Below are 26,788 nucleotides of genomic sequence, written 5' to 3' on the forward strand. Positions count from 1 at the left end.
GCATTAAAATATTTAGAACCAGAGCTGGGATAGGTGGTGAAAGAGGAGACTGGAAAATGAATGTTCAACTGAGACTCATGGACATAGATAAAAGTGAAGGACCCGGGGACGGGAGTAAAGAGGGACAAATATGTGCTAACGGAAAATGATTTGACTTTGCGTGACGGGCACACAGCGCAGTCAACAGTTCAAATGCTGTAGAGATGTTCACCTGAAACCTACTCTTATCCATCAATGTCAACTCATTAAATTTAATTTCAAAATAAAAGTTAAAAAATTTTAAATGATTGGCCTGGCCCGTGGTGGCGCAGTGGGATAAAGCGTCAATCTGGAACACTGAGGTCGCCGGTTCAAAACCCTGGGCTTGCCTGGTCAAGGCACATATGGGAGTTGATGCTTCCTGGTCCTCCTCCCTTTCTCTCTCTCTCCCTCTCTCCTCTTCTCTCCTCTCTAAAATGAATAAATAAAATCTTTTAAAAAATTTTTTTAAATGATTATTGATATAGAAGGAATTAAAAGAGAATTGATTGGCTGTAAAAGTTATTCACCATGTGAAATCTCTTTATTTTATTTTGAAATTTTATTTACATTATTTTTTAGTGTGGTTGGGGACAGACAGGGACAGACAGGGAGGGAGAGAGAGAAGAAGCATCAACTCATAGTTGCAACACCTTAATTGTTCATTGATTGCTTTCTCATATGTGCCTTGGGGGGGGAGGGCTCCAGCTGAGTCAGTGACCCCTTGCTCAAGTCAGTGACCTTGGGCTTCAAGCCAGTGACCTTTGAGCTCAAGCCAGTGACTAGGGATCAGATCTATGATCCCACACTCAAGCCTGTGACCCCGCACTCAAGCTGGTGAGCCCGCATTTAAGCCGAGGACCTCGGGTTTTCGAACCTGGGTCCCCAGCGTCCCAGGCGGACACTATCCACCGTGTTACCACCTGGCCAGGCTTTATTTACATTTTTAAAGTTCAAAAAATTTTAATTAAATGCTTTGTTTTTTCCCTTGTAAAAAACAACTTTTGCTTATATCCACTCTAGGCCGTTTTTCTTTATATTGTTTTTGAGATTATAAACTGAAGACTTTAGTTCATTTAGCAAACGAAATAAAAGCTTTTCAGTACTGGGTTCAGGGAGGAAAGTGGGGTTAATAGGTAGGAAAATCACATCAGAGAGGTCAGTTTTCTATCTCTAGGTAAAAATAACAGGCTAGAGTAACAGATTGTGTTTTGGGGACAAGTTTACTTTCCCTGAGGAAATATCACTTCAGATGGTAGGTCACTAAGCAATGCAGTTGGGTGATAACCACTTTTGAGGACTGCTGGATTCTGCTAAACCACTGTTCTCAAGATATATTACCTAAAACAGTAGTTGCGTGAGGTCAAATGAGGAATTGGAGTCATCACCGTTTGGAGATTCAAAATGCATACTATATTAGGATATTAAAAGCTCTAAGTACTTCAGTTAAAAAACCTGTTTATGTACCGTTTTCTAACCTTTCTAACTGTTGACACATACTTTTTTAAGAGGCACAATGTCTATTTTGCAATCACTTTGTGTTTTATAGATGCATCTAGTGACAATACCTCGATACTGACTTCTTTCCATTAACAGGCATATTCTAGTAAGTGCAGTGCTTTGTAGTGATAATCAATGTGAAATCATATAACTATTAATGAGATCTCCTACCTGATAATGCCAACCCTGGGAAATTAACCAATTTTAGTGTATAATGAAAAGTAGAGCAGTCTGACCTGTAGTGGTGCAGTGGATACAGCGTCGACCTGGAACACCGAGGTCACTGGTTCAAATCCCTGGGTTTGCTCGATCAAGGCACATACAGGGAGCAACTACTACAAGTTGACGCTTCCTGTTTCTCCCCCCTCTTTCCTTCTCTCTCTCTCTCCCCCCCCTCTCTCTAAAAATGAATAAAGAAAATTTTTAAAAAATGGACTTTAAAAAAAAAAAAGAATAGTGGAACAGGTAAGAGAATTTCTCATAGGCAGGAAGCACTGGTGTCAGGAGGTTGCTGTAACATCAGTTAATTTTATGATTCCCCTGTATTTTATTTTGTTTTGTTTTTTGTTTTTAGCACGCATACGCGAGAGAGATACAGACAGACAGGAATAGAGAGAGATGAGAAGCATCAATTCTTTGTTGCAACACCTTAGTTGTTCATTGATTGCTTTCTATATGTGCCTTGACCAGGGGGGTCCAGCTGAGCCAGTGACCCCTTGCTCAAGCCAGCGACCTTTGGGCTCAAGAGGGGTCATGTTTATGATCCCACGCTCAAGCCAGCGACCTGGTTCCTCTGTATCCCAGGACAGTGCTCTATCCACTGTGAATCATCTGGTCAGGCTGATTCTCATATTTTGAACACATCATCGGTGACAAAAACCGCTCTCTAGTCAAGGTCACCTTCCAGGTTGCCAAATCCAGTGGTTGAAGTTCAGCCCTCAGTGAGCCTTGTGGCAGCACCAATGACCTCCTCTTAGAAGCTCTTCACATGCCTTCCAGGAAACCCCGTTCTCTCCTGAACTTCTTGTACTCCTCTGGCTTCTTCCATTTGCTCTGCTGGATCCTATTCTGTTTTCAAGCCTCTAGGGGTTGAAGAACCCCAGGTCTCAATCTTCCAATCTCTACATTCACTGTGGTCTCATTCAGTCCCACAGCCTTAAACAGTGTTTGTCTCCAGGCTTGACTTTTCTTTTAAGTGCCAGCAGCTTTTGATACCCAAGATAGCATCCTGAAATACACATTTCCAAAACAATGGGAGTGCCTCCATTGTCTTCTAATGTTAAATGGCTTCATCATATACTCACTCAAGTCAGATGCCTTAGGTACAGCCTGATTCCCATCTTTCTCTCACACCCCACACCCAACTCATCAGCAAATTGTCAGTTTGACTTTCAAAATACAGCTTGAAGCCAACATTGTCCAAGCCACCATCTCCTACATAGTTTATTGCAATTGTTACCTTGCCTGTGCCCACAATTTCATTCTTGCTCCCTTGCCTGCTCACAGCTCTCCTAGTAATCTCACATAAAAAACAAAAATGAACAAAACAAAAAGACACCAACAACAAACACATTCCTAACTTGGCTTGTATGATCTGGCCCCTAGCTTCTCCTCTAACCTATTTCCTGTCACTCTTCCCCTCCTTCATTGCACTTACGCATACTGGCCTGCTCGCTGGTCCTCAAATACTGCAAGTGTATTCTGTTGAAAGCCCTTGCACCTGCCGTGTCCCCTGCTTATACAATTCTTCCTGGGTACTTGGATGGCTGGCTCCTGTGTATCATTTAGGTTTCTGCATAAGTGGCACCTCCTTAGAAAAGGCTTCAACAGCAGCATCTCTTGACATTCCCCCTTCTACCCTCTTTCCTGCCCTTATTTATTTATTTGTATTTTTCCAAAGTTATAAATGGAGGCAGTCAGATAGACTCCTGCATGCACCCGACCAGGATCCACCCGGCATGCCCACCAGGATGCCCACTAGGAGGCGATGCTCTGCCCATATGTATATGGGGCATTGCTCCCTTGCAGCTGTAGCCATTCTAGTGCCTGAGGCGGAGGCCAGAGCCATTCTAGTGCCTGAGGCAGAGGCCATGGAGCCATCCTCAGTGCCCAGGCCAACTTTTTGCTCCAATGGAGCCTTGGCTGCAGGAGGGGAAGACAGAGATAGGGGGGGAGGGGTGGAGAAGCAGATGGGCGCTTCTCCTGTGTGCCCTGGCCAGGAATCGAACCCAAGACTTCCACACGCCAGGCCAACGCTCTCCCACTGAGCCAACCAGCCAGGGTCCTTTATTTTTCTTTATGGCACCTGTTATCCCTCATCCTGTGGCATGTTACCTCTGTATGCTGTCTATATGTCTTCACCTGCAGTGTCATCTCTGTGAGGCAGGGACTTCCGTCTCATTTTCTGCTTTATCTCTGCACATAGATCAATGCCTTAAGCATAGCCAGTGCTCAATAAATCATTTTAAATGAATATATGAATTCTAACACCTCTGTCACCATGCCTTCTTTTAGTGAAGCTGCTGTACTGATGATGGGTTAGAGTCCCATGTCTAAATAGCAGAGGGAAACCTGGACACAGGGCAACTCCGTAGCACTCTGCAGTGTCAGAGCTCGGCAAAGGAAAGCCAGAAGACAAGGCCTACTTGCTTTGTAACTGAGTAGGCAGTGTGGTGTAAAAACCTTTCTGCCTTTTCTTCTTCTGATTATATGCAAGAGGGAATGGTGGTTCTCAGTCCTGCTTGTGAGTTCTGTTTCTTATAAAATAGCCACGTGAACCCAGAGTATAAGAGAGACCTGTCTTCGGGGAACATTTGGTTGTTTCTGGGCTTACATGTAAAAGGATCAATTGTCCTTGATAATAGATAGCACACTTATTCAATTTAAAGTATTTTATTTTAGGAAAGGCACTCAAATTTGTTTCAATCTTGTTTTATATATTCACAAATTTATCCTGATCACCTTAGAAACAGGCACTGGCTCTTCTTTCTAAATCTGTGTAAAAAGGATGTTTTCTTGAAAAACCACAAGAAAAATACAGCTGTTTTCTTTTTGCCCAGGTCACTCACTACAGTTAAACGGCTGCATATTTAAATTTGGCTGGCATCTAATACTTTCAAGTATTTATAGACATAGTTAAACTATCCCCTAGACCACCAGCTTTCAAAGGAATTTAGATTTTTTTTTTTCTTTTTAAGTGAGAGATGAGAAGCATCAACTCATAGTTGCGGCACTTTAGTTGTTCATTGATTGCTTCTCATACATGCATTGACAGGGGGCCCCAGCCAAGCCAATGACCCCTTGCTCAAGCCAGCGACCTTGGGCTTCAAGCTTGTCACCTTTGGGCTCAAGCCAGCAACCATGGGATCATCTCCATGATCCCACACTCAAGCCGATGACCTCAGCGTTTCAAACCTGGGACCTCAGCATCCCAGGATGACTCTCTATCCACTGCACCACCACCAGTCACACGTATTTGGATCTTTCTGACTTATAATAAATATGTAATAAACGTATGAACAATTTCTAAGCTGCTTGTGAGGAGGTTTTAAAAATAAAAATTGCTAAATTTATTAAGTAATTTCTACGGCAGGCATATAGTAATTGCTTAACACAAATTCCCTTAATTCTTTCAGAATCCCTTTGAGGTAGGGTAGGATTCTTTTAGAAATGTCATCTTACAGATTGAAAAAGGCAAAGCTGGAAGAGCCTCAGGGACCTATCTGCCCAGAGCCACAGAGATGGAAGCTGAGGCTGGTGCTTGACCCAGGTCTCTCAGCAGCCAGATTACCCTTCCCACCATGCTGCTGGCAGGTGGCGCTGGCTTACATGACAATCAATGCCTACAGTTCCAGGATAAACCTTTTAATATCGGGCATGTGAGCCACATTACTTGGACAGGTTACTGAGAATCGTGATCCACTTACTTTTTATACATGTACACTTGTGTACACACAGAGAAAGTGCAAGTGAACTAATATACCGTCTGTAATAGCCATTTACGACTGACAAAAGTCTCTATGCTTAGCCCTTTTCAAGTGGCTGAGTTTGCCTTCTTTCTTCGTATTACTAGAGGATTTGCTCTGGACAAGAGCTATTACCCCTTGACAGGCACTCCTTTCAGTATACTGCACAGCTTGAACTGTTCAGTATGGGACTTGAATCAAGTCTCATTTTTGTTAAAGAACTTGACATGGTACACAGGCATATCTCGTTTCATTGTGACTCGCTTTATTGCGTTTCACAGATGTTGCTTTTTTTTTTTTTTTTTTTTTTTTTACAAATTGAAGGCAAGAGCCTCCACCAGCAAAAAGATTACAACTCACTTTATTGCAATACTCGCTTTATTGCGATGGTCTGGAACCAAACCTGCAACATCCCTGAGGTATGCCTGTAAAGAGTTGTTTTCTCTATAGAAGATGTATAGTTTAAATTAGATACTTTTGAGAAATTCTTAGTGCTGTTTCTATGCCTTTTACAAGCTTGTCAATGTCAGTAAAAAAAATAGAACATCCATCTCATTCTCCCAGGCAACTTCTGGACCAATTAGCTTTTAGCAGGTGGTGTGGTGGCAAATGTTTAACACCTGGCTCTCCAGGGGAGAAAGCCATGATTTGTAGCTTTTGCCAGTTTCTGTGGTGTAAATACTGATCACCACGGCTGATCTCAAGCCACCAACACCTTACTCCACCTTACCTGTAAGTGGAGTGGGAAAGAGAAGCCCTCCTTTGTATAATATTTCCACCATATGGATACAATAGTCATAAATTACTTCAAGAGCCTAATGTATAGAAAAATTAGGAAGTGATCAGTTTTGAGTAGCTATTACCTTTGTTTGTAATGTAACTTAATTATAATTTTCTGTAATTTAATTTTTAATAATGTCTGGGCATTTAACAAATAGCACTCAAAATGAAATTTTAATCATCAGCTTTTATAAACTGGGAGGAGCTAACCCAGCATACCACCTGAATTAGTGGTCCAAAGATAGCAAGATTCAACTTTTCCTTTTACTGTTTTAGCTTATGAACGAACAACTGATATCAGCAGTGGGAATTAAGGGGGACTTTGGAGTATGAATAAGTAAAAAACACATGAATCCTATGAGCGTGCCATGGAATCACCTGGCGTTTGTTTTGATTAACTTAAAAGATATCTACATATAGCAATGATCATCAAGCTTTATAATTTCAACCTATATTTTCAAATTCAGCTAAGAGTGATCATCAAACCCAGGGTTTGGTCCATGCAGGAGGTGGTCTGTGGAGTGAAGCAGATGACTGTCTTCCTCCTTCCCCAGGGGGGTGTCCTGGACAGCTCTTACCCAAAGTTGGAACCAGGGAAGAGGAAAGGAACTGAAATATAGCCAGGTAAACGTCTAATGATTTGCCCAGGGAGGACCCAATTTAATTTCCTCTACTCGAGTATTCAGTGGAGAAGACCTGAACCCAGGCATCGGGAGACGGCCTCCACGGCCCCCCAGCCTTCTTCCCCACGCTGGTCTCGGCTGCCGTGCAAGATGCTGGACGTCTTCGCCTGCCTCCTCCACGCACTTCTACCTCTGGTAGCGCTCTGCGCTTTCCACTCCGAGGGATTTGTCCTGGGAAGGAACTACAACAGAAAAAGACGGGCAGCATGTTTCGGCAGCTCTGATGAAGTGGCGGCCATTACTCATTCTGAGAGCCTACCCAGGCCTTTTGTTTCTCTGCCCTGTGGTGGCTCCTCAGGGAGCCAAGTGCAAATCAGACCTCCATGGTGCCAGCAAGTTGTTGGTGGAAGCAGTTTGTTGAGACTAGTGTCTAGGGTTAGGGGAATATGTGTTTCTTTTTGTCTTCCTTGATTAGGGAGTTAAGTGTTGCTCCTCCGACATCCAATAAAGACTTCTTGAATGTGTCTAAGTCAGGGGTTCTCAACCTGTGGGTCGCGACCCCAGCGGGGGGTCACGACCTATAGGTTGAGAACCGCTGGTCTAAGTGAAGGCTCTGCCGTGGGCTGGGTTGGGCAGCAGTCGGTGCCTGCCACCTCGGAAGCAAGGCTGTGGTTAGAGCTGATTGGGAGGGCCCAATTTTTTTCTGGGCTTATAAACTGATTGATACTTTAAAAATTATTAATTGATTGTTTGAGAGTGCAAGAGAGTAACATCAGTTTGTTGTTCCACTTATTTATGCACTCACTGGTGGATTTTTGTATGTGCCCTGACTGAGGATTGAACCTGCAGCCTTGGTATTTCAGGACAGCGCTCTAACCAACTGAACTACCTGGCCAGGGCCTAAACTGATTGTTTAAAGGGTGCATATGTCCACCTGCTGAGAGAGGACTGTGGTTGCCTGCTCCTTCAGTCTTCACTTTCTATGGCGAGAACGGGGCCTCTGCCTGGGCACCTTCTCTTAGGAACTGGCTAAGTGCACCGCAGAAACAGCTGCGGGGACCCGGAGAGCTCTGGGCAGAATGGTCGGGGGAGGGCTCAGGGTGATGAAAATTGCTTTGGGACTCCCCCTGCCTGGGGTCTCCAGGAGTGGGACTATTCTTAGGTAGTGTCTCCACGCTGAAGGAACTTTTCTTTGCCACTTGGCCTGAAGGACTTCATTTTGGAAAAAAGATTTGGAGGAGAGTCAAAATCCTAAACTGCAAAGAGATGGCCAATTGGGCTCCTGGGCTGAGTTCCAGCTAAGGAGGCGGCTATGCCTTCCAGGGCCCTGCCCAGGCTGGACAGAGAGCCTTGGCCTGCGGTCCTGTGGGGCGGTGGGATGCAGGAAGCCAAGTTCACATCCATGCCCCTGTCCCAGTGGAGAAACCAGGGGTCAGCCTATCCCGGTCGCTCCCGCCCTACAGCACAGTGCAGACAATCACAGAGCAAAGCAGGAAGAGGGGAAAGGAAGCTGTAGAAAAATAAACATTTCCTTGCATTTTACTTGGAACAGAACAGCACTGGTGGCGTGCTAAGGTCCACTGCATCCCCCACATCCTCCCCCTGCTCTGTTTTCCTCCTCTTGTGTAGAAACAGATTCTTTCCTTACCTGATGAGAGTCCAGGGTGCATCCTGTGGAAAAACAGGAGCAAGATGTAGAAGGTAAAAGCCAAGCAACCAAAGATCACGCCACAGACCAGGAAACTGTAGCTGCCCCGAGCCTGGAATATCTGCCAAAGGGGAAAACACAGAGACGCAGGCCATCAAAACCTCTCATGAAGAGGTGTCGGAGGAAGCGGCCTTCTCGGGCGCTTGGCAGATTTTCTAGTCAAGTTGAGGACTGTCACACCAACAGAGAGAAACATGGGTAGCAGGAACATGTGGGCCTTATTTCAATGTTATGTTTCTGGAGGAGACAGAAATCCAGCTCTACGGCAGGGGCTGGATCTGGTGACCGCTGCGGTCCCTTTCAGCGATGTGTGTGGGACCTTCTGAAAAATCTCCCTATTCCTTAAAATTCCGATCACTAGGTGTTTCTCTACCCACAGGCCTGACCAGAACTATCACAGAAAAGTTTAAATATATGCCAACGTGGTATACGGAGTGCCCGTGGACCCATCACCGGCTTTAGCAGTTCGCACCCATTCCCTCTGTGCTCTCCACAAGATCACACTGAGCACACCCAGCCTCGGGGCGTTTCCCGCGGAGGGCGCTGAAGGCTGGCTGTTCCCCCTGTGGGCAGGAGCAGAGGAAAGGAGAGCAGTGCAGAGGGCGGTTTAGAGGCTGAAAGGCCTGGGTTCGGGTATCATCCCTGACAGTTATTAGAGGTGTGATGACTGAGGGCAAGCTGCTTAATTTATCAGAGTTTCAGTCCCCTCCTCTGTAAAAGGGGGGATGACGCTATCTACATTATAGACTTCAGTAAGAAGTATATAGACTTATTTTTCCCCACGGTGGGCACATGTACGTGGGTATGTGTGACAAGAACTGGGAGAGTCGGCCGGGGATCTGGGCAGGTGTGGGCAGGAAAGCGGGGCCCTTCGCAGGGTGGCCAAAGGCTACAGGAGGGGGGTGAGGGCTGGCAGGCTGAGAGGGAATGGACAAAGAACTCTGCAGCTCAGTCCCATCCCAGGCCCGGGAGCTAAACAACATTCCCGCGGGGCCCTCTGGCCTTGCTCCCAGACATGACTTGTGTTTGCTTTGGACAACGGCATCCCTTCCCAGCTCCAGGTCCCCCATTTGGAGGATCAGCTTTCAAGGCCGGCTCAGAAATGGAAACACAGACAGAGGAGGGCCCCGCCTGCGCAGGCTCAGAAGATGGCTGGCCGTACCTTCCCACCTGCTCGGAGGAGGGCTCCCCCCATGCTCTCCCCGCCCCCCAGAGTCTCCCACATACCCATCCAACCAGCATCTGGAGGGACATCTCGCCAACTCCTGCCCCTGTCACCAGCACTGTGGTTGCACAGCCTACCCAAAAGAGAAGGATTTGGTTTATTAAGAACAAGATAGGAGACAGAAGTCAGCTGGCATAATCCAGGTTATTTCTGGGAGGTCTCTGGAAAGCAGCATGGCTGCCTAAGAGGACTCCGTGGGATTCCCAAGAATTCTCAGACTGTAGCTCTTATCTTTGCTCTGGGAATGCTTAGGTCTTGCTGCCATTAAGTCCCTTCCTTGTTCTGAGACCTCCAATTGCTCATGACTATTTCCTGGTAAATTCCAAGTTGTTTAGTCTGGCATTCAAGGCCCCAGCTGTGTCACCCACTAGCTATGTGACCTCAGGCAAGTTCTCGACTTTCTGTAGGTCTTGGTTTCCTTGTGTACAGTGGGCAGCAAGGCACACCTTGCACCGCGCTGCCACGTGGATCGCTCTCGTGCTCTGCTCCCCATCAAAGTGCTTGGCACAGTCCTGGCACGGGGCAAACCCTCGAAACCAGGCCAGCTCTCTGCCGCATTCAGGACGAAGTCCAAATGCCTTCTGTGGTCTCAGGGCCCTTTATACTTTATCGCTGTCCGCGTTGAGAGTGGACCCTTGTCCCACACTACCTGCTCAAGCTCCCCTCCAGCCAGGAGAGCCAAGCGCAGTCTCCCAACTGCACATTCCCTCTTTCCACCAGGCCTGACACAAGCATTCGCTCCTCCTCCTCTTTGTCCGGCAAACTCCCGCTCGTTTTTCAGTCCTGGCTTAGAGTTCCTTCTGTCACCCTCTCCCCTCACCCCACCCCTGAACCTGGATCAGCGGCTCCTCCCTCCGCCCCCTGACCCTCCTCTCATGCACCCCAGTGTCTGTTTACTGGGCAGCCTTGCCCACCAGGCTGTGAGCCTCAGAGAGGCCGGTGCCTTGGGTCTCAGTTCGGTGGCATGTATCACTGCTTATTATCAGCACAGCGGCCAGCGGATGGTAGACACCGAGCGTGTGTCGAATAACAAAGCTTATCTACTCTGGCTTCAAGTTCCTCTTTATTGTCTCACGTTTGTTTATAGCTGTCTACACCTTTGTTCTCACACTGGCCACTGCCTCATCCTTCCCCGGAATGTCTTTCCTTTTTCCTTCCTCCTTTCCAAATTCTGCGCCAGTTCACACCCCATCTCTTTCATGAAGCCACCTCTGGACTCAACACTGGTCACTCGCTTCCGTGAATTACAGTGGCACCACTGTTCCACTCGTTCATTCACACAACTTCCCGTTCCTTCTGTGCATCAAGTACTACGCTAAACACTGATGGCGCTCAGATGAAAAATTAGAGTTAACATATATATTCAGCACCTGAGCCACTTAAGCTGCTAAATCAAGAGCTTTACATTTTCTCTAACGCACAAAACAATCCTCAAAGGTATTTGTCTCCCCATTTTGCGGATGAGAAAACTGAGGCTCAGAGAGCGGGAAGAAGTTGAATCACACAGCCAGAGTATGAAGGCAGGACTGACATGCATATCTGCTGATGGCCTCAACGCCCTCCTGCCCTTGTCCCTTGCCAGTGCCCACAGAGAGTATGATATCACAGAGAGGTACAACGGTTTTGAGGGGATCAAAGATGAGAAGCAAGTACGAAGGAGGGGGTACCTTTCCCATGGGGATCAGAGAAGCTTCCCGGAGGGACAGAGGAGGAGGGACAGAGCAGAGGGCATTCCGTGCAGAGGGTTCATCATATGCCAAAGTGTGGAGGGTCAGGACAGTTTTTGTGCCATCAGGGACTAGCTGGCTAGACTGCCACTCTGAGGGAAAGCGGGACAGGAGAAGGCTGGAGAAAGGAAAAGAGCTGCCCAGGAGGACATGGAGGCCAGGGTCAGCTCCTTGTCGAAGCAAGCCGCTGCTCTCTGCAGCAGCTCCGAGAACAGCACAGTAAGTGGTCCTTACCCTGGCTCCACGTTAGCATCACCCAGCAGCTCCCGACCAGTTACATCAGACTTTGCGGAGATGAAGCCCGGGCACTGGGTTTTGTTACAAGTGCTCCAGGTGACTAATGTGGACTCAGCACGGAGAACCTCTGATGCAGGCAAATGTGACGGCGAGAGGAGGAGCTAAGACCCACCAAGGCAGCGACGGAAGTGATTAGACATTGGGAAAAGCTGGGTATTGTTAAATAGTCCAAGCAGGTAAGTGATGATAAAGGCTTGAACTAAGGCAAGGATGGGAGAAATGTAAAGAGGATGGATTTGAGTGATCATTTGCAGGCAGAATCAACCAATATAACTTCCTATTCTTACTATTAAATTCTAACATGTCTTGATCACTTAAAACTCTGTGGGATATAGCACATGACATAAGATATCGACATTATTTCTTGACTTTGTTTACTCACTTGATGTTTGGTGATTACTCTTAGATTTCAAGGATCCTGATCTCCTGTCTCTACTACAGAGAACTTGGGTGGGTGTAGCTCTAATTGCCCTGATCTCCCCCTGCCTCATACACCAATTTCCCCCTCTCCTCCTCTAAAGAAATTACTTGTCTCTAATGCTGGTTTTCCAGAACTCTAGGGCGTCTCTGGTTACTTCTTTTTTTTTTTTTTTTTTGCATTTTTCTGAAGCTGGAAACAGGGAAAGACAGACAGACTCCCGCATGCACCCGACCGGGATCCACCCGGCACGCCCACCAGGGGGCGTCGCTCTGCTGCGAGCGGAGCCACTCTAGTGCCTGGGGCAGAGGCCAAAGAGCCATCCCCAGCGCCCGGGCCATCTTTGCTCCAATGGAGCCTCTCTACGGGAGGGGAAGAGAGAGACAGAGAGGAAGGAGAGGGGGAGGGGTGGAGAAGCAGATGGGCGCTTCTCCTGTGTGCCCTAGCCGGGAATCGAACCCGGGACTTCTGCATGCCAGGCCGACGCTCTACCACTGAGCCAACCGGCCAGGGCTATCTCTGGTTACTTCTAAGGATAATGTTAACTGTTCAAAACAATTACTTTTTAACTCATTTTACAAAAGATTTTTGCTATATGCATTTAGGAGGCTACAGAAAGAGAAGGAGTGAATTAGAGGTTTCTGACATCAAAGAAGCTGTGTAACCACCCAATTCAGGTGTGCAATCCTTGTTCTACGCCTCTAGGCTTTGAACAGCATCCACAAGAACAGAGCAAGGACCTGTCATTACTGATAAGTTGCAAAGTCCCTCTCCTAAGCTGTCAATGCTCCCATGCAACTTCGCTTTTCTTTGAACTCCTACGCATGTTACACAAATGCCAGCTGTGGTCAGTAGAGATTACTATGGGGAAAAAGAACAAGGGAGAAAGAAACTTACTGCTTCCCTGTGGCCTGAAATCACATCTATAGGTATAATGTTGGAGGAGGAGCGGAACCACCCTATTCATGAATCAGTTCCCACCAGTGAGGAGGTAGGACACTGATTTTCCAGCGGGAACATCACAGAAAGTGGGGAAGAGGGGAGGAGATGGCACCTGCACTCACCCCCCCTGCACTCAGCCCCCCACACACTCCTGCACTCACCCCCACACCCCTGCACTCACCCCCACACCCCTGCACTCACCCCACACACCCCTGCACTCACCCCCACACCCCTGCACTCACCCCCCCCACACCCCTGCACTCACCCCCCACACACTCCTGCACTCACCCCCCCACACCCCTGCACTCACCCCCCACACACCCCTGCACTCACCCCCCACACTCCTGCACTCACCCCCCCACACCCCTGCACTCACCCCCCACACCCCTGCACTCACCCCCCCCACCCCTGCACTCACCCCCCACACACCCCTGCACTCACCCCCCACACTCCTGCACTCACCCCCCACACCCCTGCACTCACCCCCCACACTCCTGCACTCACCCCCCCACACCCCTGCACTCACCCCCCACACCCCTGCACTTACTCCCCCACATACTCCTGCACTTACCCCCACACTCCTGCACTCACCCCCCCACACCCCTGCACTCACCCCCCCACACCCCTGCACTTACCCCCCACACTCCTGCACTCACCCCCCCACACAACCCTGCACTCACCCCACACACCCCTGCACTCACCCCCCACCCCTGCACTCACCCCCACACTTCTGCACTCTCCCCCACACACTCCTGCACTCACCCCCACACACCCCTGCACTCACCCCCACACCCCTGCACTCACCCCCCACACCCCTGCACTCACCCCCCACACCCCTGCACTCACCCCCCACACTTCTGCACTCACTCCCCCACACACCCCTGCACTCACCCCCCACACTCCTGCACTCACCCCCCCACACCCCTGCACTCAACCCCCACACCCCTGCACTCACCCCCACACCCCTGCACTCACCCCCACACCCCTGCACTCACCCCCCACACCCCTGCACTCACCCCCCCACACCCCTGCACTCACCCCCCCACACCCCTGCACTCACCCCCCACACTTCTGCACTCACCCCCCACACTTCTGCACTCACTCCCCCACACACCCCTGCACTCACCCCCCCACACCCCTGCACTCACCCCCCACACACTCCTGCACTCACCCCCCACACCCCTGCACTCACCCCACACCCCTGCACTCACCCCCCACCCACACTTCTGCACTCACTCCCCCACACCCCTGCACTCACCCCCCACACTTCTGCACTCACCCCCCCACACCCCTGCACTCACCCCCCACACACTCCTGCACTCACCCCCACACCCCTGCACTCACCCCACACCCCTGCACTCACCCCCACACTTCTGCACTCACTCCCCCACACACCCCTGCACTCACCCCCCCACACCCCTGCACTCACCTTTGTACTGCAGAATGTCCTCTGTGTAGGCTAGCATGCTGGGGAAGGTGCTGCTGAGGAACAGGCCCAGACTGGCTGTTCCCACAAACAGGAAGATGATGTTGTAGGAGAACGCAAGAAGCACCAGGTATGTCACCACCACGCCAACCTGTCACAGAAGTGATGGAGTGATTAGAAATTGGGGAAAGCCAGGTCCATTGAGAAAGGAAAAACCTGGAGGAGTGCCTCTCCTAACTTGGACAGTTAGGCCTGAGGAACAGCGCTGTGACCAGTGTGCCACCCTGTGGAATATGCAGGGACTGCACCCTCCGCAGTCTAGTGTCTGCCAACTCAGCCCTGAGAATATGAGGGAAGAGGTGAGCCTACCCAGACACCCAACAAATGGCCTACATCACAAGCTTAAGAAGTGCTTGGTAAGGGAATACTGATTGTCCCCGAGGTCTTATCTGTTAGCATGGGAACTCCATCCAAGTCATTAGCTTGCAGCCCTGCTGGCTGAGAGGCAAGAGTCCTCCAATCCTCCTAAAGAGCTGCTTCTTCCTTAAAAGCAGTGAGTTCATGGAGGACGCCCTGGGGTAGCAGGAGGTGGGGTGGTGGCTGCAGGGTCCCCAGAGTCTAGGCATCCAGAGAGAACTCCCGGAGAAATTCAGCGGCTGTGGTGGGCCAGCTGGGCTCCCCATCCCCTCAACAGATTCGGCTCAGATTCCACGGGCAGATTGCAACCCACGTTTAGAGACCCCTGTAATGGCCTAAGAGTCCAGAAATCTTTCTAGTTCAGTCAGGGTTTCTGTCCCATGGAAATATTTTTGGTAAAATAACCCTTTAAATTTTTGTTTAAAATGTGTTTCTGTCAGAGCATCAGCCTAGGACACAGAGGACCCAGGTTCGAAACCCCAAGGTCGCCAGCTTCAGCACAGGCTCACCAGCTTGAGCACAGGGTCACTGGCTTGAGCGTGGGATCATAGACATGACTCCATTGTCACTGGCTTGAGCCCAAAGGTCATTGGCTTGAGCCCAAGGTTGCCAGCTTGAGCAAGGGGTCACTGGCTCTGCTGTAGCCCCTCAGTCAAGGCATGTATGAGAAAGCAATCAATAAACACCTAGGGTGACATAACAAAGAATTGATGCTTCTCATCTCTCTCCCTTCCTATCTGTCCCTATCTGTCTGTCTCTTGCAAAAAAAATATGTTTATGTCAATATTGCCTAATTCCTACGCAAAATGCACCTGGGAGAAACCCAGGCAGCACTGATTTGGGGCCAGAAGACCCAGGTGTGAGTCGCCTCAGTTCTGGGTCCTGGGAGTGGTGGATCTCCCTGATTCCTAGCTCCCTACTCTGCAAAATGGGCTCCAAAAGCTACACTGAGGGTTAGCCGAGAGACCACAGCAATGAAGGGGTTCCTCAAGTGTGAAGCTGTAGATCAGCATCAGTCCTAGTAGTTGCACGTGAGCTTTCTTTCTATCTCCAGAGATAAGGATCTTCTACAAAAATCCACAGCGCTGAGGTAAAAATCTCCTGGGTGAGTATATCTGTTTCTAGAAAAAATAAGATAAAGTCAGAGTGGAGAACTAGAAGGTATGGAAGAAATCACAGCTAACCCAGGGCCGCCTGCTTTACAGAGGAAGTGTGAGGAGGTAAAGGACTTGCACACGCGCAGGCAGACCCTGAGGGATGTGCTCCAACTATTAACAAAGCCAGAGACTGCAGCCCATGGGCCTCCTTCCCCGACCTCTGGCCCGTGGTCTGCTGCGGGATCTCGGAGACACCAGACTGCCGATGGAAGCCCAGGGTCCTTACTGTGAACGACCTGCTGCCTAGAGATTCGCCACCAATGGTGGCGTAAGAAAACGCATTATCTTCACAACATGAAAGACTTCATTCACGCAGTGAAAACACCAAAGTAACGAACCCATCTACAGTTCCAAGAGAAATGTATTTCTTTGGCGGAGAAAGAGGTCCCCCAGATCCATCCGCTCTTTCTTCTCAGCTAGTTTCTAAATGTTGGTGTGGCCAGGACTCCATTGTGGCTATTCTTTGTCTGCATTTCCCATTAGCCAGCTCCACAGTTTCAAATATCCCAATGCCTGGACTCTTTTTTTTTTTTTGGTATTTTTCTGAAGCTGGAAACGGGGAGAGACAGTCAGACAGACTCCCGCGTGCACCCAACCGGGATCCACCCAGCACGCCCACCAGGGGGCGACGCTCTGCCCACCAGGGGGCGATGCTCTGCCTGCCCCTCTGGGGCGTCGCTCTGCCGTGACCAGAGCTACTCTAGCGCCTGGGGCAGAGGCCAAGGAGCCATCCCCAGCGCCCAGGCCATCTTTGCTCCAATGGAGCCTTGGCTGTGGGAGGGGAAGAGAGAGACAGAGAGGAAGGGGGGGGGGTGGAGAAGCAAATGGGCGCTTCTCCTATGTGCCCTGGCCGGGAATCGAACCCAGGTCCCCCGCACGCCAGGCCGACGCTCTACCGCTGAGCCAACCGGCCAAGGCCCCAATGCCTGGACTCTTAACTCTGTCCCTCCAGCCATGAGCTGTGTGTCCAGATGTCAGACTTTCATATAAAACTGTCCCTTTGATATGTCACTAGGTGACTAACAATGTGGCCCGAACAGAACTTGTCCTTTCCTCCCCAAATCTCCTCTTGGTCACATCAGTGAACAGCACCCCGCCCGCTCCAGGGCTCACCTGGCATCTAAGGCCTTCCCTGATCCCTCCTGTCCTCACCTCCTACATTCCGGCCAACAGCAAGTCCTGTCGGCTCTACCTCAAAAAACAGTTTAGAGCCTTTGTATCTCTCCGAATCCACCCTGATCCCCTGGTCCAGCGGCCACCCCTCATGCCTGGACGCAATGGTGGCATCTCAGTCTCCCTGCGTGGCTGGCCTCTTTGACTCAGGAAGTCTGGCTGGGGTGGGGCCCCGGAACCTGATTTTCCTTTTTTTTTTTTTTTTTTTAACTTTTATTTATTTATTTATTCATTTTAGAGAGGAGAGGAAGAGACAGAGAGAGAGAGGAGAGACAGAGAGAGAGAAGGGGGGGAGGAGCTGGAAGCATCAACTCCCATATGTGCCCTGACCAGGCAAGCCTAGGGTTTCGAACCGGCGACCTCAGCATTTCCAGGTCGACGCTTTATCCACTGCGCCACCACAGGTCAGGCCATGATTTTCCTTTTTTAAAAACCTTCACCCCGGGTGAGTTTTGATGGTTAGTGCCCAGGATGCTTCTGACTTTCTTTCTTCTCCTGAACCCAGAGTCCCGCCTCACCCTCTCTGCCTAAGCAGCGGCCCCGTGTCCTCAGAGGTTGGCCACCGCAGTGCCTGTACCCTCACTCTTCACCCGGAAGGTCGCCCCAGTTCCAGGGACCAGGACTCCCTCCTCCCTGAACTTCCCACTTCCTTCCCCCTGCTCTCATTCCCCGCCTCTCCCTGGTTGTTGTCCCTCAGTCCCTCTGCGACAGTGATAGCTTCACAGACCACCCCTCCGCACAGGCGTCCCCCTTTGTCCTCTGCCTACAACAGGCTCACGCCACCCTGACCCCCGTCGGACAAAACTCTCTTCAGGTTGGAAATATCTGCAATATTTCTCCGCTTCCCATCTCCTTCTCATTCTCAGCCAAGCCTGGCTTCTCCCGAGTTCCCAGTCCCTGGAGGTGTTTAAACAGGCCGTGTAACTCTCCTCTATAAAGGAATGTCACAGAGGTGATTCAAGTCCTGCTGGGAGGTTGGGCTAGATGACCTTCCAGGAATCTGCAATCTGGACCCCTTTGTCACAGACGGTGACAGAGATATCATACATATCAGGGTGAAAATTAAGGCCCATCACGCAGGCCCAGACCTCCTGCTTCCTGGGCGGACCAGTTCCTTAAAGGCAGCCCACATGCCAGTCTGGCTCCTTGAGAATCACCTGAGAGAGTTTCAAAATGTAAATCCTCAGGCTCCAGCCCAGAGAGGGTGATTCTGAAGGCCCCAGCATCCCTGGTCTCCACTGGCCACACGGCTCTGGGCACTGAGGTAAACACGGGAGGGCCAAGGCCAGAGCCTGCTTCCCTTGTACTCCTGGCAGGTTGTCCACAGGGATCTGACCCTACAAGGCAGGAACTGCCTCCTGCAGCCCTTTTATGAGTACAGACTCAGGGGCCCAGAGAGGAGAAGGGGCTGTCCCAAGACCACAAGGGAAGGCTCCACCCCCTGGATTTCCATCCCTTCTTTTTTTTTTTTTTTTTTTTTTTTCATTTTTCTGAAGCTGGAAACGGGGAGAGACAGTCAGACAGACTCCCGCATGCGCCCGACCGGGATCCACCCGGCACGCCCACCATGGGGCAACGCTCTGCCCACCAGGGGGCGATGCTCTGCCCATCCTGGGCGTCGCCATGTTGCGACCAGAGCCACTCTAGCGCCTGAGGCAGAGGCCACAGAGCCATCCCCAGCGCCCGGGCCATCTTTGCTCCAATGGAGCCTTGGCTGCGGGAGGGGAAGAGAGAGACAGAGAGGAAAGCGTGGCGGAGGGGTGGAGAAGCAAATGGGCGCTTCTCCTGTGTGCCCTGGCCGGAATCGAACCCGGGTCCTCCGCACGCTAGGCCGACGCTCTACCGCTGAGCCAACCGGCCAGGGCTCCATCCCTTCTTCAACAGCATCCCGCCCCTCCCTCCCCTCGCCCTCCTCAACAGTCCCACCACATTGGCTGAGTTCAGTCCTGCACAGAAGTCCTGGGCAGTGGTACGGCCAGGAGCGTATGGTTCTCCTGAATCTCCGAGAAGTGAAAGGAGGCCACTCACCACGTTGATGAGGACCATGGTGGCTGGCTTCACTCTGGAGGAGATGGGAATGGAGACGAGCTGACCCAGGGTGATGAAGCCCCAGAAGAGGCTGGGGAGGTAGCCAGCCACCTTGTGTCCCACGGACAGCGGCTTCTCCACGGCGTAGCTGTACACAAAGGTGGAATATGCCCCCTGTGGAGAGACAGGCCCCGCTGAGCAAATCCAAGGAGCAGCCAGATCATCCCCCGGGGAAAGGAAGCCCTGGCTGGGCAGGCGTGAGGAGGACGGCTCCTGCACCTAGAGGCTCAACAGAGGGGGGCTTGGAGCCAGGACTATAGAGCACACAGAGGCCGGAGCTGAGAACAGAACTTGGGGGGCCACAGCTCCTGGACTGCACCTGTGGAGGCCTCTGGGTGCCAAGGAGGCATCTCCCCATGGGAAGCCCAAGGGGCCTGGGCAAAAAAGCACTGTGGTCCCCTTCACCAGAGCAGGGGTCCACTACATGCCTCATTTATCAGGATTCCACTGAAAGTTTTCTGTTAAAGAAAAAAAAAAGTTTTTTGCTGCAGAAAAAAAAAGTGTGTACAGGCATCTCATTTTACAGGCGAGAGGGCAGAGAGAAGTGACTCGCCCAAGGTCACACTGAGAGTTGGAAGTCAACCAGTATTGTCACGAGTACTTCCCACTAGGTCATCTAAGTTTGCAGGGTCCTCTCTTTAGAGAGTCCCTCCTATGGCCATTAGTTAGCCATTCAGAACTGTCCTAATCTAATCCTTAGAGATTTCTGGGAAGGCATTAAATAGCGTAACAGAGGTCACTAGCAGACTGAATACCTGGGCCCAGAGCCTGCCTGTAGCTTGTTTGTACTACATGGCTTGAGAAGCCCAGGTGTGGAATGTATTCCAGGAAGCAGGGTACTGTAGAGTTTATTTGGCATGACCTCTACTCGGCAGGACAGGGCTCTGCTGCTTTAAAACATGTGGATAGCCTGCACAGTAACAAACCTATAGGCTCCTATCCACGGAGGTAATGAAAACGTAAACAATTGGCCGGGACAGAAGACCATAGTACCAAGGGGCTATGGATGATTCTGGAAACAGTCTCCCCCTAGACTTTTTGTTTAAATGTTTGGATCACCTGAACTTCAGGTGAGGTCTCTAGGAAACCTTGATGCCCCTCTGTTTCTCTTGCCATCCCCAGATTTGAGTCTTGGGGTGGAGGGGCACCCTGAGGGCAGGCTCACCGTCATCCCGTCGGTCATGAACAGGACCAGGGCAGCTGTGATGTGGATAGCAAAGAAGGAATAAGGGGCTCCTCTGAAGCTCCTCCTCTGGCAGCAGCTGAACAGGTCGTCGTGTGCTGGACGAGACACCAGAAGACCAGGGCTGAGTCACAGCTTCTGCTCCCGCCCTCTGCGTGCCCAGGGGAGTGGCTGGCGGCAGAGAGGACCACTTACTGCCTCCCACCCCTTCTAGTTTCAACCAACCACCTGTTAGAAACAGACCCTGTCCATCTTATAGTCCTGGTGCAAGCAAGGCTCAGAGAGGTCAAGTAACTTGCCCAAGGTCACACAAGGAGAGTTAAGCAGAATAGAGGCTGGAGCCAGAAGTCTGCCTTCCTCATTCCCTTGGCCAGGTTGCTCCAGCTCCTGCATCACGAGACCACTGGTGCCAGGGTTCTTTTTTTTTTTTTAATTATTTTATTTTATTTTATTTATTCATTTTAGAGAGGAGAGAGAGACAGAGACAGAGAGAGAGAAGGGGGGAGGAGCTGGAAGCATCAACTCCCATATGTGCCTTGACCAGGCAAGCTCAGGGTTTCGAACCGGCGACCTCAGCATTTCCAGGTCGACACTTTATCCACTGCGCCTCCACAGGTCAGACCAGGGTTCTTTTCTTATCATTCTCATCTGTGATCTGTGGTTACCCTCTGGGGGAGGGGTTACCAGTGAAGCCTCCGTGTGGGGCTGTGAGAGTGAAAGTTCATTAGCATCCCCACCTGGGTGTGCCTGAGTCTTTGGGGACAGCGAGGAAGGGTCGTCCTTCTCAGAAGGCTGTGTCTCCAAGGCGAGCTCATCTGCAGTCAGGAGCAGTGGCCTCCTCTGCGGGCAGCAGGTCAGCAGCCGCTCTTTGGACAGCAGATACAGCACAGCCATGGGCACTGGGAGCTGGGGGTGGGGCAGAGGGTCAGGAGCACCCTGGTCCCATCAGGCTGCCCCCTACCCATGCCTGGCCCACTGCATACAACCTCCACTGTCATAGGGCACATGTCTGCACAGTCCTGGGAGAGGACAGCTTTTTTTCAAGGGTGCCCACCTAATAGGTGTCCCCAGCTAATGCAGCCTTGACCCAGTGTAGGACTGGTGTACTTGCTGCCCGACCTTAACCACATCTGTTTTCCTGAGAAGACAGGTACTTGTCACATGCAAAGCTTAGAATCATATCGGAATGCTGCTGGCACAGGAGAGGTACCAGAGATAAACTTGTTTCCAAAGAAGTTTTGCTTTCGTTCATCACAGCTCTAGAAAGCGTGCTGGGGGAATTATTATCCCCATCTTCCAGATGGGGCAAATGAAGCTCAAAGTTATCACTTAGAACCTGATATGCTGGAAGAGACCAGAGCGCATTAGACCAGAGACCCAGCGAGCATTAGTGCTGGTCACACAGTTGACTTGGGGAGAGCAGGACTGGCACCGGGCATCCCGATTCTGTCCAGTGCCACCTCCACCTCAGGGGCTGTCGGGGTGACGTTACACCCTAGGAGGGTGGAGGCTGTCCTCAGGGGCTTCGTGTCTAAACGGGAAAACAGACGTGGACTCCTTTTGATTAAAAAATGCATGCTACAAGCAACACACAAGCCCGCTTTACATTCACTGCTATTTATGTTAAGCCGCTTAGGTTTTGCAAACTCCCCAGAGCAACAATTTTCAACCTTTTTCATCTCATGACACACATAAACCAATGACTAAAATTCTGCAGCACACCAAAAAAATATATTTTTTGCCAATCTGAAAAAAAAAGAAGGCATAATTTTGATTCATTCACACCAGATGGTTACTGTTGTGTTGGCTGTTATTTTTTTATTTGGCAGGGAAAAGAGGTCAGTGTCCCTGACTAAACACAGTCAGGTACGGTGCGCTTTAAAAATTCTTGCAGCACACATCGGCTGGAAATCACTGCCCCAGAGCAATGAGAAGAGTCTCCTGCTTCTGAGGTCTGGAGAAGCCTCTGCCCCCTCCCTCAGCTGCCCTGTCTGTGTCTAACCACCCTCGCTGCCGGGAAGACCCTCATCCAGTCTAGCCTCTGCCTTTGCTGCTGCAACGCCATCAGTGCTTCCAGCTTAGGATAGAGATGGAACTCGAGGGGCTTTGGAAGTTTCCCAGGGGCCAGTCCAACGGGCTCCACTAGGCTCAAAGGAGAGCAGAGGTGGAAGTCTGCCTGGGGCTGGTTCACATGAGCATTTTTCAAGTCACCTGAACACCAGCTTTGTGCTGACACCTCCCTATGGGTACCTTGGGAGCCTCCCTCTGCACTCAAAAATAAGTCAAAGTCAGATTCTGCCTAGCAGAATTCGAGCCACAAATTGGGCCTGAATGGAAGGAGACACAGTTCCTGCTTTCAAGAGTCCTGGGTCTGAAGGGGGAGATGAAGCTGACCCTCTAGTCTGGTGGGGGAAACAGGAAAGCCACACGCAGAGGCCTGTGGTGGCAGAATGCCTGAGTGGAGGCCAAGGGGAAACAGCTGTAAAAGGGCCAGATGGCTCAGGTGGGGCTTTCCAGGGAGGTGGGTGATGGGAAAAACTCACACCTGGCATTGCCACGGGAACACAATCCATCTTTAGAAGAAGCCCATTCAGGGAAGGCAGACTCCACCTTCTAAGCCAGAGTGCCAGGGGGGCTGCGCCTGTGTGTGCCTGTGTGTGCGCAAGCGCACGTGCCCACGTGCTTGGATGGCCTCATTCTCTTCTGTGGCGGGCTGTTTATCTTCAGACACAAACCAATGGAAAAAGTACAGAAATCCTGCAGCAAACAAAGTGCCTCTAGTTTGCACCTTGTGGGGCAAAACGACCTCGGGGTCATGCTGGACCTTCTAGCTCCCTGGCCCCAGAGTCCCAGCCCTGACACTGTAGACACTGTACTGACAGTGAGTGCTCCCCCTTTGCAGGTCCCCCGTGGAGAGCACAGGCCCAAAGCTGCATTGTTCCCAAACAATGATGGGCAGGGTGGGAAGGGAAGGAGCAGAGGGAGAGGGGGTATTCCTGAGCCCCCAGGGAACAGTCTGTGAGAGGGAAAGGGAAGTTACAAAGGAGAAGAAAGGAAAATGAGCAGGGGCTGCAGGGCGGCAGGTAGGAGGTTTGTGCTAGGGGCCGGGGTTCCAGCCTGACCCGGCCTCTTGCTGGCCCCATCAGGGCTTTGAGCCAGGGACGGCATGACACCCTGCTGCTCAGTGGGACTGGGTGGTCTCAAGAGCCCCTTTCAGTGCCACACGCACAGCATCACTCTGAGTCCCAGCAGCAGCTGGGGGGACTGCTGACTTGCCTGAAGCCAGCTGGCCTGCCTCTGGAGGGGTGACCAGCCTGCTTAGTGCAGGGAAGCCCTAAGTCAGAGTGACAAGCCACACAGTGACTCCATCCCACAGCCAGCAGGCCAATGACCACCTGAAACACTCCCCACCCCACCCATGCTGGGCCCAAGAGGAGGCCAGGGCTGCTCCTGATGTTTCTGACAGTTCTCCCCAAATGGGGGTCAGGGTTGGGGTGGGAGAGTCTCCCCACCTCTCCCTCTGGCCCCAGCCTGGGCTAACATGGGAGTTGCAGAGCACCACAGCTCTCCAGCCAGGGACCAGAGTCAGTGCTGACCGGGGAGGTCCAGAGAGGCCACAGCGTCTGACCTGGTCACTGTGAGGTAGGCTCCTTGCTGCACTCCTATGAAGGCAGCTTTGACAGGCAGGGGCCCTGGGAGCTTATCTGGTCTATCCCAGCATCCACAGGAGTCCCCTCACCCACCCCACCCCCACACAGCAGGCCACTGAGAATCCCACCAGCCACTTAGGACCCTGGAGAAGAGCCTGCCCTGCCCTGCAGTGCTCCTGACCAGGGGCAGCTTCACATGACCTTGGAGGAAAGGGGCGGGTTTCCCACAGAGCCTCAGATGACTTGAAAATTGACCCTGATTTTACAGTGCTAAACCTGTTTACTGCCCTTGAGAATCGTAATCACAGGACGTCACACTGAAGGACCTTAGAGGCGATGTCTTGCAACCCCCTTTGTATTCAGATAAATCCTGAGGGGTCAGCTCTCCCATCCTCTTGCCTTCTTGGGGCACACTTGGCCCCAGCTCGTTTCTCTGGATCAGAAGGATCTCCACTAGGAGCTGGCATGGGCTGGTGCGTGCAGCTGTCTACCAGTCCCCACCCAGCCCTGCCCCAGGGGCACTCACGTTGATCAGGGCCATGATCCAGAAGGCATAGGACACGCGGGTTCCTGCTCCGTCTGGCCGGGACAGCCCAGGGAGCGTCTGGTTGGACCAAGGTCGGGCCTCGGAGTGGTGCTGGCCCAGGACCCTGGAGGCATGGAAGAGGCGATGGCCGGAAGTGGCGTTGGCTGTGCTATTGGCAGGCATGCAGTTGTCCTCCGACAAGAAGGGGTCAGCGATAAGGGGGCTCAGCAGAGCCCCAAAGCCCACAAAGAAGTGGAGAACCTGGGAAGGGAAGAGAGGTAGGATGGGGGTGACAGCTCAGCTCCATAACCCCTCCCCCTTTTGTGTCCCTTCTGGGGAGCCCGGGCCTGGCTCAAGTGGGAGCAAGGGAGTGGGAGGCAGGAAAGGGCAGGACGGAACTCCAGCCATCCGCTTGTCCTGGGACAACCTGACGACAGTGACCAAGCACCTCCCTCACGCTCCCTCCCTCCCAGATCTTCACCCCACGGGGATGGGGTGGGCGGCATTGGTACCATGTCAGCATCCAACAACGGGAAGGGGGCATAACAGAGGGAAGGGCTGGACCTAAGTCTGGGGTAACGGGAGGACGAGGAAGGAAGAAGAGGAAAGATGAGAGAAACACAGCAAACTCTCCTGTCACAGAACTTTCCAGTTGACAGAAAACTTTCTGGTTAGCACTTCGATTCCTGTGACCACCCTGCAGGCAGGGGCCATTGCCAAGTCCAGACGTACCGGCCTCGCTGGTCACACTGGACTATAAGACCTTACATCTTTCTGCATCACCACCCTGGCCTAGGGGCAAGGACACTGGGGCCTGGGGAGAGATGGATAGATGGGACAGGGCTGTCCCCACCACCTCGCCCATGACCACTGTGGGCTCACCTGGAGGAAGATGGCCGAGTCCTTCTGGTAGATCCTCACCAGCTGCATGTTGGCCACGGTGTCGATGCAGCCCATGGCCAGGCCCGCCAGTGCCATGACAGCGGCCAGCACCTTCACGTCACAGCAGAAGGGGATGACAGCGAACACCAGGGAGATGGTCAGAGAAGAGGTGAAGAGCGCCCACAGCGACTGGGCCAGGCTGCAGTCACGGAGGGGCGAGGTCAGCGGAGGGGGCCCGGAACCCTTCAAACACAGTGCCCCCTCCTTGTCCTCCATGTGCTGGGTGGCCCCGGGGACAGTTCCCCACCCTTTGGTGGAAGGGGAAAGGCAGCTGAGGAACAAGTTCTGTTACTTATTTACTAGGGGTTGCGGGGAAGATGTTCAATGAGCCTACGTCTCAGAGAACAGTACCCCTCTCGGGCTGGTTGTGATGACCCTAGAGTGTATGTGACAGGGAGACATGGGCCTTCACAAGCGTAACTGCTATTAGTTTACTTATAAGGAGTTTTGTACTCCTTTTGTACAAATCTTTTACCTATAAAAGATCAGAGGGCATCTGCTGTCAGTATTTCAAGGGAACTGCCACATGCGTGAAGCTGGAGGTGCGATGGGAAATGAGACCCGAACCCCAGATCCCTGAGCTGGGCGGCAACACGCCCTCTCCGTGCAGGAATGGAAACCGCCAGGCCCCGTTTAGGCACCAGCCTAAGCTCCTCAGCTCCTAAACCAAAGCCCTCAGCAAGCTGGCCGGGTAATGTGGTGGATGTTCTACGGGCAGAGCCCCTGGCGAGTGTCTGGATGGGACGCGCTGTGGCCATCCCCACTGACAGGTCCCCAGAGGAGCGCGGGCACAGCCCCTGGCGAGTGTCTGGATGGGACGCGCTGTGGCCATCCTCACTGACAGGTCCCCAGAGGAGCTCCCCGAAGGCACACGCTGAGGGCCTGTGTCCCAGGAGTGAATGAAGGGAGTGTCTAAGGCTCCGTCAGGGTCGCTTTGGTACGCTCTGCCCTACACCTACTCGCAGAGAAAGGAAGCCTTGTATTTTCTGGGGCCAATCTAAAAGGCTAATGTCAGGTGGGGGG

The 26,788-nt window shown here is 51.6% G+C and overlaps 1 protein-coding gene across 1 annotated transcript in view; it reads right to left on the minus strand.

Moving 5' to 3' along the window:
• Positions 1 to 5,852: 5,852 nt before the first annotated feature.
• The window catches only part of MFSD4A (major facilitator superfamily domain containing 4A), a 31,764-nt gene continuing 10,828 nt past the window's right edge, over positions 5,853 to 26,788 (minus strand). Inside the window, exons 2-10 of the mRNA XM_066361931.1 lie at positions 25,706 to 25,904; positions 24,824 to 25,084; positions 21,385 to 21,553; positions 20,630 to 20,745; positions 19,405 to 19,578; positions 14,633 to 14,780; positions 9,822 to 9,892; positions 8,535 to 8,655; positions 5,853 to 7,128 (exon numbers count right to left, since the gene is read on the minus strand). Of these exons, the coding sequence (XP_066218028.1) occupies positions 7,073 to 7,128; positions 8,535 to 8,655; positions 9,822 to 9,892; positions 14,633 to 14,780; positions 19,405 to 19,578; positions 20,630 to 20,745; positions 21,385 to 21,553; positions 24,824 to 25,084; positions 25,706 to 25,904 (1,315 nt within the window). The 3' untranslated portion in view covers positions 5,853 to 7,072. The remainder of the gene's footprint in view (positions 7,129 to 8,534; positions 8,656 to 9,821; positions 9,893 to 14,632; positions 14,781 to 19,404; positions 19,579 to 20,629; positions 20,746 to 21,384; positions 21,554 to 24,823; positions 25,085 to 25,705; positions 25,905 to 26,788) is intronic.

Source organism: Saccopteryx leptura, chromosome 2 (genome assembly GCF_036850995.1).
Source record: "Saccopteryx leptura isolate mSacLep1 chromosome 2, mSacLep1_pri_phased_curated, whole genome shotgun sequence".
Taxonomy (NCBI): domain Eukaryota; kingdom Metazoa; phylum Chordata; class Mammalia; order Chiroptera; family Emballonuridae; genus Saccopteryx; species Saccopteryx leptura.